The sequence below is a fragment of the Nothobranchius furzeri genome, chromosome 14 (assembly GCF_043380555.1).
Source record: "Nothobranchius furzeri strain GRZ-AD chromosome 14, NfurGRZ-RIMD1, whole genome shotgun sequence".
NCBI lineage: Eukaryota > Metazoa > Chordata > Actinopteri > Cyprinodontiformes > Nothobranchiidae > Nothobranchius > Nothobranchius furzeri.
This window is the reverse complement of record NC_091754.1, coordinates 43,686,480-43,699,119: the sequence shown is the minus strand read 5'-3', so window position 1 is coordinate 43,699,119 and position 12,640 is coordinate 43,686,480. Positions and strand designations below refer to the sequence as shown.

The window sequence follows — 12,640 nt, the reverse complement described above, 5'->3', positions numbered from 1 at the left end:
TATGCGTCATTTCCGGTTCTTCTTGTTCCGGTATCCGTGAAAACAACAACATGTTTCCCAGTTCGGAAGAGATAGCGACCGCGTTTGTTTGCGCTTTAGTTTCCTCGTCACTCCAAAAGTGTAGTGCTTTGCTGCGACTCGCCATGTTGCTCCCAACTTGTTGTTTACTTCCGGTGGTCCGGCGTATACAAGACGTCTTGCTACTCAAAAGACCAAGATTCCTTGCAAACAGAGCATGCGCAGAACACACGCTTTGATGGGGATATCCCGATATGCGTTTACACGACCAAACATTCGGGTTAAAAAAGGGTTACCCCAGGTGTAGTAACCGGGGGGTTGGAAAGCCACATCAGCGCTGAGCTTCAGACGACAGGATTCAGTGTCTGATTTGCTCATATTTTGACATCTGGTCTTCGATTGGATGTACAGTAATGTAGCCAACACTCAGGCTGGAATAGGAAGACTATTCAGCATTTGTCCATTCTGACAGCCATCTCAGTGTGTGTGTGTGTGTGTGTGTGTGTGTGTGTGTGTGTGTGTGTGTGTGTGTGTGTGTGTGTGTGTGTGTGTGTGTGTGTGTGTGTGTGTGTGTGTGTGACAACCCCAGAAAGAAAGGCCTGTACGAAAACATCTTTTGTTGAGGTATAGCTTGGCTAGTGCCATATTTGCATGAAGTAGAACTCTGCAACTGGTATGTGGTGGTACGAGATTCAGATTATTTGAACCAGTCTTCCTACGGAAGGTTCTATGATTTTGTTGGAACCTTTGATTATTTTTGGGATTCTTTGACTTCAAATCCTGGTTCAGGCCTTTATTGGAAGGAGGCTAGAATTAGAGATAGACCTCAATTTCAATTTGAGCAAAATAAACTACCAGTAGAATGAACGAAAACAACATTTTGTGTCTATCTGAACCTATAAAACACTTGGTTCGTTCATTGAAAATGTACACTTAACTTTGTACGCCCGTAAGCATATAGAGCATTTACAACAAACACTTGTTTCGCTGGAGGATTTACCCAACAGAAGCGACCAGCATAACAAACTATCTCATGTGGCAAATTGCATATTAATCTGCAAACCAAAAGCCTTTTATAGTCTGAAAGCCTACAACTATTTTATTTCAGGTTGGTTAACAACTTAGAAATCCAGAGAAATTTTAAATGATCGTTGCCTTGTTTATGCTTGTGAGATGTGCTACTTTAATTACGTAATTAGCTAATGCTAACGGCAAGTATGTGCTAGGATCTGCTTATAACTAACAATTTTATTCCTTATTAATTTCTAGTACATTTTTTTGAATTTATTAAGGTATTAATGCCACGTTACAACACTGAGCTAACTGCTAAAATCATTAGCACTCTTAAAGCTGTTTGCGGTGAGGACACGTGAAAACAGTATCTAACTAAAGGTTGGTTCATGCTTGACGCGTCCGCGAGGTCCGCACGGCTCCGTGCGGAAAAGTTGCGTCATTTTAACAACCACGCCCCTCCACCGCGTCTCCGCACGTCCCAAGATTTCCGCAACGCGCACCTCGGAAAATTTCTAACCACGCGGACGGACGGACGCGGGAAAACATGGCGGACCGGCAAGAACTAGTATGGCAGAGGTTCCTAAATACAGACATTTGTATGATTCAGCTCTCAGAGATCACCGTGATCAACATGTTGTTAATAGTTCTTGGAGAGAAATTGCTCGCACTGTCGGAAAAGACGAGGACACTGTTAAAAATGCTGGAATGCCATGTTGTAAACAGTAATTTCTACTTCTACTATGGTGTAGTGTTGGATGCGTGCCGTAGAGCTCCATGCTGCCCCGTTCAGTTTGGGAGAATATTGGCTCACCGCAGAGACGAGCCGCACAAACCATAAACGCTGTGAGTTGTGAAGCGCGTTCCATCCGCGAGCCACATCACCGCGCGGAAAGTGAATGCGTCAAGCATAAACCAAGCTTTATGGGGAGGAATGGCTGGTTGGCCTAAGCCCTCCAGGGAGCCAGCTCCCCCACTGGCCCCAATAGGCAACTCTGTTCCCAAATGCTCCCCAGGGCATGGAGAAAAAAGTCATTTGTAACTATAACTAATGACTTTTCTAACATAAGATCCCCATCGCTGAAGGTAAGTACAGTATCAAAGACCACAGCCCCAAACCCTAGAAGGTAAAAGGATCCAAGCCCTCCAAACAAGCTCTAATGTACACCTGGTTTCTTTTCAATAAATATGTTGCATGTTTACTCTGATCAATACATGCATGTTGGATTTACTGTCACTCTTCATTCCTACCTGTGATTCCCAAAGCTCTACATGTCGGCCAGTCCAACACATGCAATGTCTATTGGAAAACAGTCATACGATGAAAATGTCAGAATTCACCTCTAATGGGCCCCAGGATGATGATTACTGTGAGTGATGGCATAATGAGGGCTTTATAAATATGCATGGGTCACAGGAGGTAAGAATGCTGTGGATTATTTAAAGTTTTGGGTGAGAGGTCAGACTAATGAGAAAGGGAGGTTCAACTGCTGGCAGGAATTATGCAGGAGGAGTCAAGAACAGGAAGTTTCTTTGTTCTGCAACCACAAACCTTCATGTCTGGACCATTGCAAGAGTTTGTTTTTATTTTCGACAACTAAGCAATAATTTTCCAGTGCTTTCCTATAAAAGCATCGCTACGGGTTAGTAATGGTGCCCGCCGTAGTGCCTGAGAACAGACAGACTCAAAACATGGAGAGAAAAAAACAAAAAGTAAAATCTTTATTACTTTATGTCTCTGTGTTCACTCTAGGTAAGGTTTGTTTGTGGGACTAGGTAAGTTTTCTCAAAGATATTTGTCTGAACACCCCCACTTCTGATGTTGGTTCGTCAAAACCAAGATGACATGCTGTCTTCCTCTCAGCAGGTCAGGAGAAACCTACCTGTTGGTATCAACAAAGTCAGAAATCAGGCTGTTAAAAATGCATCTATAACAAATCCAAAACTAGAGAATGATCCCCAGTGGTTGCTTGGTGTTTTTTTTTCTTCATGTATTCACAGATAATTTGAGTTAAATCTAGACCCCTTACACATCATTTTCACCACAGCTGGTGTCGTTCTTCCCTCTCTACCTTCTTCTCTGGTTCTCTCTCCATTTTAAACGAAGGCCACAACATCTTTCAAAGTAATGTGTCAACAGAAAGTGACTGCAGACCTAAACAGGATGTTGCACCTTGCTGACTGACAGGAAACACGACTCTTACAAGAGAGCTGTTAGTTAAAACAATGGAAGGCCTTACAAAACTCCCTGGAAATGGTAATTCAGCATGCAGGGTGACAACTGCTGCTGGTAAATTCCTGTCAGCCGTGTCGAAAACTCAAACTAAATACATGCAAAGAGGTAAGGCAGTGGCTGGGAACCGTTACTGTGTTTATGTTTATGTATTTAGCAGACACTTTTGTCCAAAGCGACTTACAAGTGATAATCGGCATGTTGCCCTTGAGGCTAACAACAACAATAACAACAACTTGACATCAATCATGGAGAGGAGGGAACAAAGGAGTGGACAGTAGAGAGGGGGGACGGGTGCAGGGAGGGTGCTAGTTAAAGCCGGGCGTATACTGTGCGACTTTTTCACTCGTAGCACTCAGCTTCAGCTCAAACTGTATGACTTCCTCGCAGGGCAGATCTCACGAGTCATGTGCTCACACTGCACGACCCAGTTCTCGGATGCGACCTGACTGCTCACATTGTACGTCTGGTAGCAACACGTCTGCCCTAAAAATATGCTAAAAATAGCAGTTTTTACTCAACACGTCAGACTTTTTTGTCTTGTCTTGCCTGTTGTCCTTCGGGAGTGCTGCAGGACACACAGCGATTTATGGGGGTTGGATTAGGAAAACGAAATAAAGAAAGTAAATCTGTATTTTGTGATCAGTTTAATTTGACATGAACACGACAAACACGCTTTCTTGACAATCTTTGTGAGTAAAAAACGTGTAGAAACAAAAACGAACAACTTTTGTTATTAGGGAAATAGCGGGCGAGCGGTGTTGATGCAGGATTGCGCATGCGCCGTGAGCGGTTCTGACACTTTTTGGGTTGCAGCTGCTCGCAGCGCCGCTTCAACAGTGCGATACCCTCACGAGGGACGAGCAAAATATTAAACACGCCAGAAGTTTGTACGAGCTCACGATTGCTGATCGGTAGCTGGTCACGTGGTGTTAATCGCCTCTCGTAACCCCCTGTACACTACACGACGCTCGGCGCAAAACTCGCCCCGATCTTGTGGATTCTCGCACGAGTGGAAAATCGGCTCAAAAAAGTGAAAAAGTCGCACAGCTTAAGAAGATGCTCTCTGAAGAGCAGGGTCTTCAGGATGTCTTGAAAATTGAAAAGGAAGCCGCTGTTCTGGTAGTGCTTGGAAGGTCATTCCACATTTGCGGAACGATGCATGAGAAGAGTCTGGATTGTCCTGAGCGTGGTGTAGGCCCTGCTAGCCGACGATCCTGTTGTGTTGTTCATTGATTTAATTTAAGTGTCATACACCATAAAGGTGCCCAGCCCCCACGGGCTTATTAGACACTACAACATTTCAATCAGTAAATCAATCAATCAATCAAATTTATTTCTAAAGCGCTTTTCAAACAAAGTGTGATTCAAAGTGCTTTACAAAATGACCCCAGATTCCCATAACAGGTTAAAAACATTAACAAATATATGCAAGCACACGCACACGCACACACACACAGACTCACACACACACAAGTAAAAATTATATTAGGCTGAGTCCAGATGAGCCAAGTATGGTAACGCAAGGAAATGCCATCAGAGGAGCCGTCTGTCCCGGCAGCATCAGGTCTTCCACACTAAGTCAGGGTGCTCAGTGGAGGGGGAGCATAGACCCCCACCTATAGAGCGCCCAGGAAGCTACAGTCGACCACCGCTCCCGGGGCAGAGGGCCCCCACAGAGGAAACACTGGATTAAAATGAGTAAAAATGTAATAAAAGAGCTAAAATAAATGACAAAAATTAGAAAATAAGTAATAAATAAAATGATATAGACAGTAAAATAATAATTTAAATAATAAAATTGTGCTAAAATATAATCATATAGAACATGAAAAGCAAGTAATAAAATATAATCATGTAAAACGAGAATTAAAACTGTAGAAAATATTTAGATAAAAGCTAACCTAAAAAGATGGTTCTTGAGTCTTGACTTAAAAACATGAACGTTCTCTGCGGCCTTGAGGTCGCAGAGAACTTAATTTAGAGAATTTAATAAATCATAACATGGCTGCGTGATACAGAGTAATACACAACATTGCTAAACAAACACAAATATGGCCGCGTATTTCTCGTATGTGGGTATATAATACTTTGGCGTCTATACCAAGCCTTTTCCACAAATTTAGCTAAAACAAAAATATTATTTTCAAACAACCAATACATAATTTCAGCTTCCTGTTTCCAAAATAAATCTGGATTTTTCAACTGGATGAGTTCAAATAAGGGCTCTCTCAAATCACAATACAGGGAACAATTGTAACGGAATGGAAGACTGTGTTTTTTCCCTTCTTTGCTCAAGACTAGTCTGCATAAGAGATAGTCTCAAGGTCTCATGCATTCCTTCCAACCTGCTTATTTTAAGCTCAACAGAAGAATGAAGAATGAACTCTTTTCTTTTAATTAATCAAAGAACTCTATTTTAATAAAGCTAATCCATCAAAGTGTTTGTCAATGAATAAGATGTAACCGACCTGTGAAATCAAAATATTAATTACTTTATTATGATCCCATAGAATATAATAAGTAATATAATGTTCCAACAGGACTCATGTCACGTAGCGTTAAAAGGACATGACACATTACTTTCACTGGTCCAATCAGAATCTTACAGATCTGACGCAGGCGTGGTTCTGATGGTGTTTGGTAATTTTTCATTCAACAATAAACCATAACATCCGAAGTATAAAACTATGTCACGTCAGCTCTAACGCCAGTTCAAAGCATTCCAGAGAAAGTGACGGAGTGGCCAATCCTGAACTAAACTCTTTAACCGAAAGAACAACGACAAGCTGAAAAATCCAGTCGCTATACCAACAGCGGCAGCAGTTCCTTTCAGAACAAAAGCTCAACCTTCCGGACCCAGGCTTGGGTCTCACCAGACACCAATAACTTGTTGTGTACCTGGAAGTAACTCAAGACGGGTTTGATCAGAACCGCGGCTTTTCCTAACAGCTCGTTCCAGAGAGGGTTCACTGGACCTCGATATTCTTGATCTACAGAGGACTTCCACCAAGGGTAGACCAACATGATGGTGTCTCATGTGTTTCTGAACTTCCGAACCAAAGCTTAATGCGAAAACAACATCTTCAGTTCCCGTCAGAACAATCGCTTCTTCGGATTTGTTGGTTCTGATTTAACATCACACGTCATCCATCCACCGTCTCATCCATTTTAGTTACACTATACATTAATTTTTTTTAAAGTCAGTCTAGTTTAATTTGTTAGTAATAAAATTCTTAACTTTTAAACTTGACTCTCTTTATTCTGTTGTCTCTGAGTGAATACGGAGCGGTTATCCAGTCCCTGCAATAAAAAGATCCAATCTTCTGGTTTAAATAACCCTGCGATCCGAAAGGTGGATTCCAGATTTCCTATGGAATCCCTCGAATTATGGCTCATTAAAAAAAACTGTAATCTATTTCATTACACAAAGACAGATAAATTGGAATTCATTCTAAACCACATTGGAATCACAAAACTCGCATAGACGAGAATCCCAAGGTATTCTTTTAAATCTTCCCACTTCCACTGCCAAAGGGAGGGTGCCCGTTCTTATTTGAGCACAGAGAGATTTTTGTCTTCTTGTTAACTTACACTTGAGATATATTTCTGTGTCATAATCACTTTTAAATTGTACATAATTTCTAAGTTTTGATTTATTCCAAGTATCCTTCTTCCATTGTTCCCTGTATTTTACATCCAACTCCTGTCTGACACAATTAATATCACATTTTAAGTTATTTTGAAGAATTATGCCCATGTCTAAATTTGCTAAAATAACTGAAATATCTCAAAACCATGGATGAAAATTTGTTTTATCCCAGTTAAATATTTTCTTGGTTAGCCTTTCCTTCGGAAGACTAACAAGGCGGTTCCATAAACGCACCATTTCACAATTCTGTTTAACTATACACGGAACCCATCCTGCGTCCCCCTCCACAGCTAACTTTGCTGCACATTTATGCACTCCCAGAAAGCATCTTAATGCTCGGTGTTGAACAGAATTACATTAAAATGTTTCATTGGAACCCCAAACTCCTGCAGTGTAAAATAAAACTGGGCCAACTAACGATTCATAGAGTTGTGTAAAAATGGAAAAACCAAGATCTGGGCAATATTTCATTTTACTTAGTAAACCCCCTAGAGCGCTTCCCGCAGAATCTGCTAGTAATTTATTTCCTTCCTGAAACATCTCTCATTGTGTTGCAATAAGAGAAAGGACATTTTTTTTGCAGAATAGAAGAACTACAGACATCTGTTTAATGTTTTCAGAAAAGATGGTACATTTTAAGTAAATTTGTGGACACTCCTTAGAAAAGCTTAACTTTAACATCTGCACACAACATATAAGAGACCAAGGTGACTAAAGGGAAGCAGCCTGATTTGCAGATAGGTGATTCAGCTGTGAATCTCAGATCTTCACTGGTCAAGTTTCCATGCATGTCCAATTAGAAATTACGGTGGCCCAGAAGGGTCGACAAAATATGAAAGCCAAAACACAACAAAAATTCACAAGGAAAGTTATGCTGAAATGGAAATTCATTTAAAATGGAAGCTCTCCCAAAACGAAAGCAAGTAAATGGCGCCAAAGCCCTAGAAAGAGAAAGTTGCAAGATGTTTTGAACTCTCCGACACGCGGTCATATAGTCCAAATGGCTGAGCCCTGCTACTCAATATTAACTCAATTCCATAAGTGTCTGCTTCTGGGTGGAGGAATTTATAACAAGGCATCCTTGTGTTGACGCTTCTAGAAAGGTCAGGAAATGTATGCAGTCACGTTTAAAATGGAGAACACACTTTCTTGAGGTCTGGGACTACAAATCAAATAGGTTTTAGCTTTTTACGAGGGATTAATCAGGCTGAAAATAAAAGATTCAAAAATGAAATGTGCTGATGACATCTTTTGTGTTGGTGGTGGTCAGAGAGGGCGAAGGCACCAAAAGGCAGCCTCGCCTCTGTCAGACCGCCCCAGGGCAGCTGTGGCCACAAAGCAGCTTACCATCACTGGCAGTGTGTGAATGTGAGAGTGTGTGAAAGCATCTTTGAGTGTCCTAAAAAGCGCTATATCAAGGCATCATCATTATTATCATTATCATCATTATTATTATTATTATCTTGTAGACTGAAATAAGAGTTAGACTGAATGATTTTTTTTTATCAAAATCAAATCGAAGGAATGATAAAATAGGATAAGATTTGTGGTCTTAGCCACTCCTCAAATGTAAAACTCTCTAAGAGGATTTTAATCACACACACACATATTTAGCAAGCTGCACTGAGCATCATCATAACCCATAAATTCATATTTTAATACAATTTATTAATCGGGCTCAAATAACAACAAAATGTCAACCTATGAGCACAAAACCTCCGCAGCAAAACTCCTGACAGGTGATGCAGAAACCATAACATTAAGAACATTGAGGTTCTAACTTTTCCTAGAAATCTGGAAAATAGCACAATCTCGCTGAGCCATCCAGAAGAAACCCAAGGAGCGTTATGTTTGACACTTGTATGGAGAAAATAAATACAACATCACAACCTTTTATGACTCAGAAACACCGATCAACCGGAAATGCACCTGGAAGTTAGATGCCACCCGCCAATAAACACGAAGAAGAACACCGATCAACCTTCTTGGGACTCGAAATCCATCACTAACCACATGATGATATTTGGTTTAGATAAACTAGATGTCTACATGAATTCATATTTGTATAAATATCACATCAATAGTGCATTGATGTTTGATTTGAAACTTGGCCAGCACAATTATTGAGCAAACTTAGGTTTAGTGTGATATGGCACACAGGTGGTTGCACGCAATTTCATTCCATAAAACTAAGCAACACACACAAAGCATCCCAATATGCTAGTTCGATCAGTTCAATATGGACCAAGATGAAGTTGGGTGGGTAGATTCCATTGCCACCATGACGGACATGGATGGACAAAAGGAACTCACTGTTGGGGGGTGGTCCATTGTGAGGTTGTATGATCTGGAATGGGACACCAATATGTTTTTGCATAATAGCCCTGCTTTACAGGGTCTGTGAACGTAAATCAGACTATTGAGCTCCAGAGGACTGTGAGCCTCATGTAGTTAAGGTCTGTGCTGGAGCTAACATGGAGTGGATGGAAACCCTCCCACTGGTTATGTTCCTATCTGACAATTACCTGAGGAGTGACTGTGGCATCTCAGCACACTTTGACGACCAGGCGAAGTGGTAGTCATGACCGCTGTCTGGTGGAGATGACTGAGCTTCCGTCAGTATGCCCCAGGGCAGCTGTGGCTACACTGTAGCTCATCAAAAGTCTGTGAATGGGTGGGTAACTGATTGTGTTGTGAAGCACCTTGGGGGGTGTAGAACCCTAAGAAGGTGCTATACAAGTATAGACCATTTTATTGTATACAATTTTTACATGAAATGTTTGCTGAAGGCTGTGCACCTTTTGTCTCACAAGGTATAGGAGGTCCCTGCCAAGAAACCTACAGGTGGAAGGTTTGGCTCAACAACTAAGAGGCAGAGGTGAGTAGGAGCTGGCACATCTAAAACTGTGGATGGAGCGAGGCTTCAACTAAAAGAAACCTTAGAGAAATCAGAAAACACCTAAGGGATATAGGGGAGGGCACTGGAGACCATGGATAAGAATTATAGGCTAATAATAATAATAGTGAGGGTAATAATAGTGAGCCCCTGTAATGGATGAATTTGATTTCTCTAATTTATTTGACCCTTAAAAAAATTACGGTGGGACCAGAGAAGTGAGGTTTTATGACCATAAACGTTTTTCTGTTTAGTTACAGTTTGCTTGCTTCAAAGAGCAGAAGATGTCACGGTGAGTGTTGGTTTTGGACCCGTACGCCGGTGAGTGAAGATCTGAGGCAGCAAACTACTTAAATCCATTTATTGCAGGGACTTGGGAGTGCAGGAACAACAGTAACAGAAGCGTGTTGACATGGGGAGGCATAAGACAAGAACAACAGACGAACGGACAACTCACAAGTAACACACAAGGCTTATGTACACACTGGGATGGGTAATCAGGAACACGAGGCAGGTGGACACAATTAAGGTAAAACCCAAGGCACAGAGGAGCAATAATGTGACAGGAGAAGCATCTACAGCCCCATCTCTCATAAGCACAGTCCCAAGATATTCAATTCAATTCAATTCAATTCAAGTTTATTTATATAGCGCCAAATCACGACAAGAGTCGTCTCAAGGCACTTCACATAATAAACATTCCAATTCACAGTTCATTAAGCCAATCAGAAATAATGTGTCCTATATAAGGAACCCAGCAAATTGCATCAAGTCACTGACTAGTGTCAGTGACTATACAGCAATCCTCATACTAAGCAAGCATGCAGCGACAGTGGAGAGAAAAACTCCCTTTTAACAGGAAGAAACCTCCAGAGAATCCTGGCTCAGTATAAGCAGCCATCCTCCACGACTCACTGGGGATCGAGAAGACAGAGCAGGCAGACACACACACACACACACACACACACACACACACACACACACACACACACACACACACACACACACACACACACACACACACACACGTAATGTGTCTATAGTTATATTGTGATGTCTTAGTAAATATTGTATTTGGTGAAAGATAAACTTTATTGTATTTATCCTAGTGGATCTATAATTAAAAGGATAAACTAGTAGCAGCACATCTAACGTCAAGGAAAGCAAAAAGTTATTATCAGGAGAGAGAGAATGTATTAGTGGTTAGCAGCAGTGTGCTAGACGATGGCCCCCTCCATGAGGCCACCACAGCTCAGCAGAACGTCATTGTAGCTTCTTCTGGGGAGAAAAACACTTACAGAGAAAATAAAGTTAACAGCTGAAATTGCACAAAATAGTACAGTTAAAGAGCAGACTGTAGAATAAAGCAGTAGAGTGTGAAAAGTGGTCAGCGTGTCCTCCAGCAGTCTAAGCCTATAGCAGCATAACTACAGAGTTAACCCTGGATAATCTATCCTATTTAGATGTAGGCATGTTGGAGGCAGGGCAAGGGAGAGCCGTCTTTACCGACTGTACACTCCACCTCCCTGTACTCCCCCACTTGTCCAGATTTAGGCTAACATCAGATTTTAACTATAGGCCCTATCAAATAAAAATGTTTTAAGCCTATTCTTAAAAGTAGACAAAGTGTCTGCCTCACGGACTAAAGCTGGGAGCTGGTTCCACAGGAGAGGAGCCTGATAACTAAAAGATCTGCCTCCCATCCTAAGTTTAGATATTCTTGGAACCACCAGTAGACCTGCAGTCTGAGAGCGAAGTGCTCGGTTAGGAACATATGGAACAATCAGATCACTGATGTATGATGGACCTTGATTATTAAGAGCTTTATGTGTGAGAAGAAGGATCTTAAAATCTATTCTGAATTTAACAGGTAGCCAATGTAGGGAAGCTAAGACAGGAGAGATGTGATCTCTCTTTTTATTTCTCATCAGAACTCTAGCTGCAGCATTTTGGACAAGCTGAAGACTTTTAACTACATTCTGTGGACTTCCTGAGAGTAATGAATTACAGTAATCCAGTCTTGATGTAATAAATGCATGAACTAGTTTTTCAGCATCGCTCCTGGAAAGTATGCTTCTAATCTTAGCAATATTCCGAAGGTGGAAAAAGGAAATCCGACAAACTTGTGAAACCTGGGATTTGAATGACATGTCCTGGTCAAAGATAACACCAAGGTTCCTTGCTTTGTTCTCGGAGATCAATGCAATGCCATTAAGGTCAGGCGATTGGCCAAGCAATTTCCTTTTCTGGATTTCTGGTCCAAAGATGAGAACTTCCGTCTTGTCTTGATTTAAAAGCAAAAAGTTAAGAGTCATCCATTTTTTTATGTCCTCAAGACAAGCCTGTAATCTACCCAACCGATTAGGTTCATCAGGGTTAATGGATAAATATAACTGAGTATCGTCAGCATAACAGTGGAAGTTTATCCCATGCTGTCTAATGATTTTTCCAATTGGGAGCATATATATAGTAAAAATAATTAGTCCAAGCACTGAACACTGTGGTACTCCGCAAGTAACCCTGGAGTATGAAGAAGATTTGTCATGTACATTTACAAAATGAAATCTGTCAGACAGGTAGGATTTAAACCAGCCTAACGCTGTTCCTTTGATCCCTACAACATGTTCAAGTCTTTCTAAAAGAACATTGTGATCAACTGTGTCAAAGGCAGCACTGAGATCTAACAAGACTAGAACAGACACAAGATTCTTATCTGAGGCCATGAGAATATCATTTGTAACTCTCACTAATGCAGTTTCAGTACTGTGATACTCTCAAAAACCAGACTGAAATTCCTCAAACAGAGCATTAGTGTTTAAATGCTGTCATA

At 41.1% G+C, this 12,640-nt stretch overlaps 1 protein-coding gene across 1 annotated transcript; it reads right to left on the bottom strand.

The window, feature by feature from the left end:
• Positions 1–11,056: 11,056 nt before the first annotated feature.
• LOC139062714 (uncharacterized) lies at positions 11,057–12,275 on the bottom strand (the record flags this gene model as incomplete). The annotated part of the gene is made up of 1 exon (XM_070544366.1): positions 11,057–12,275. A coding segment is annotated over one exon (897 nt), but the record flags the coding sequence as incomplete, so codon positions are not given.
• Between the last annotated feature and the right edge of the window lie 365 nt (positions 12,276–12,640).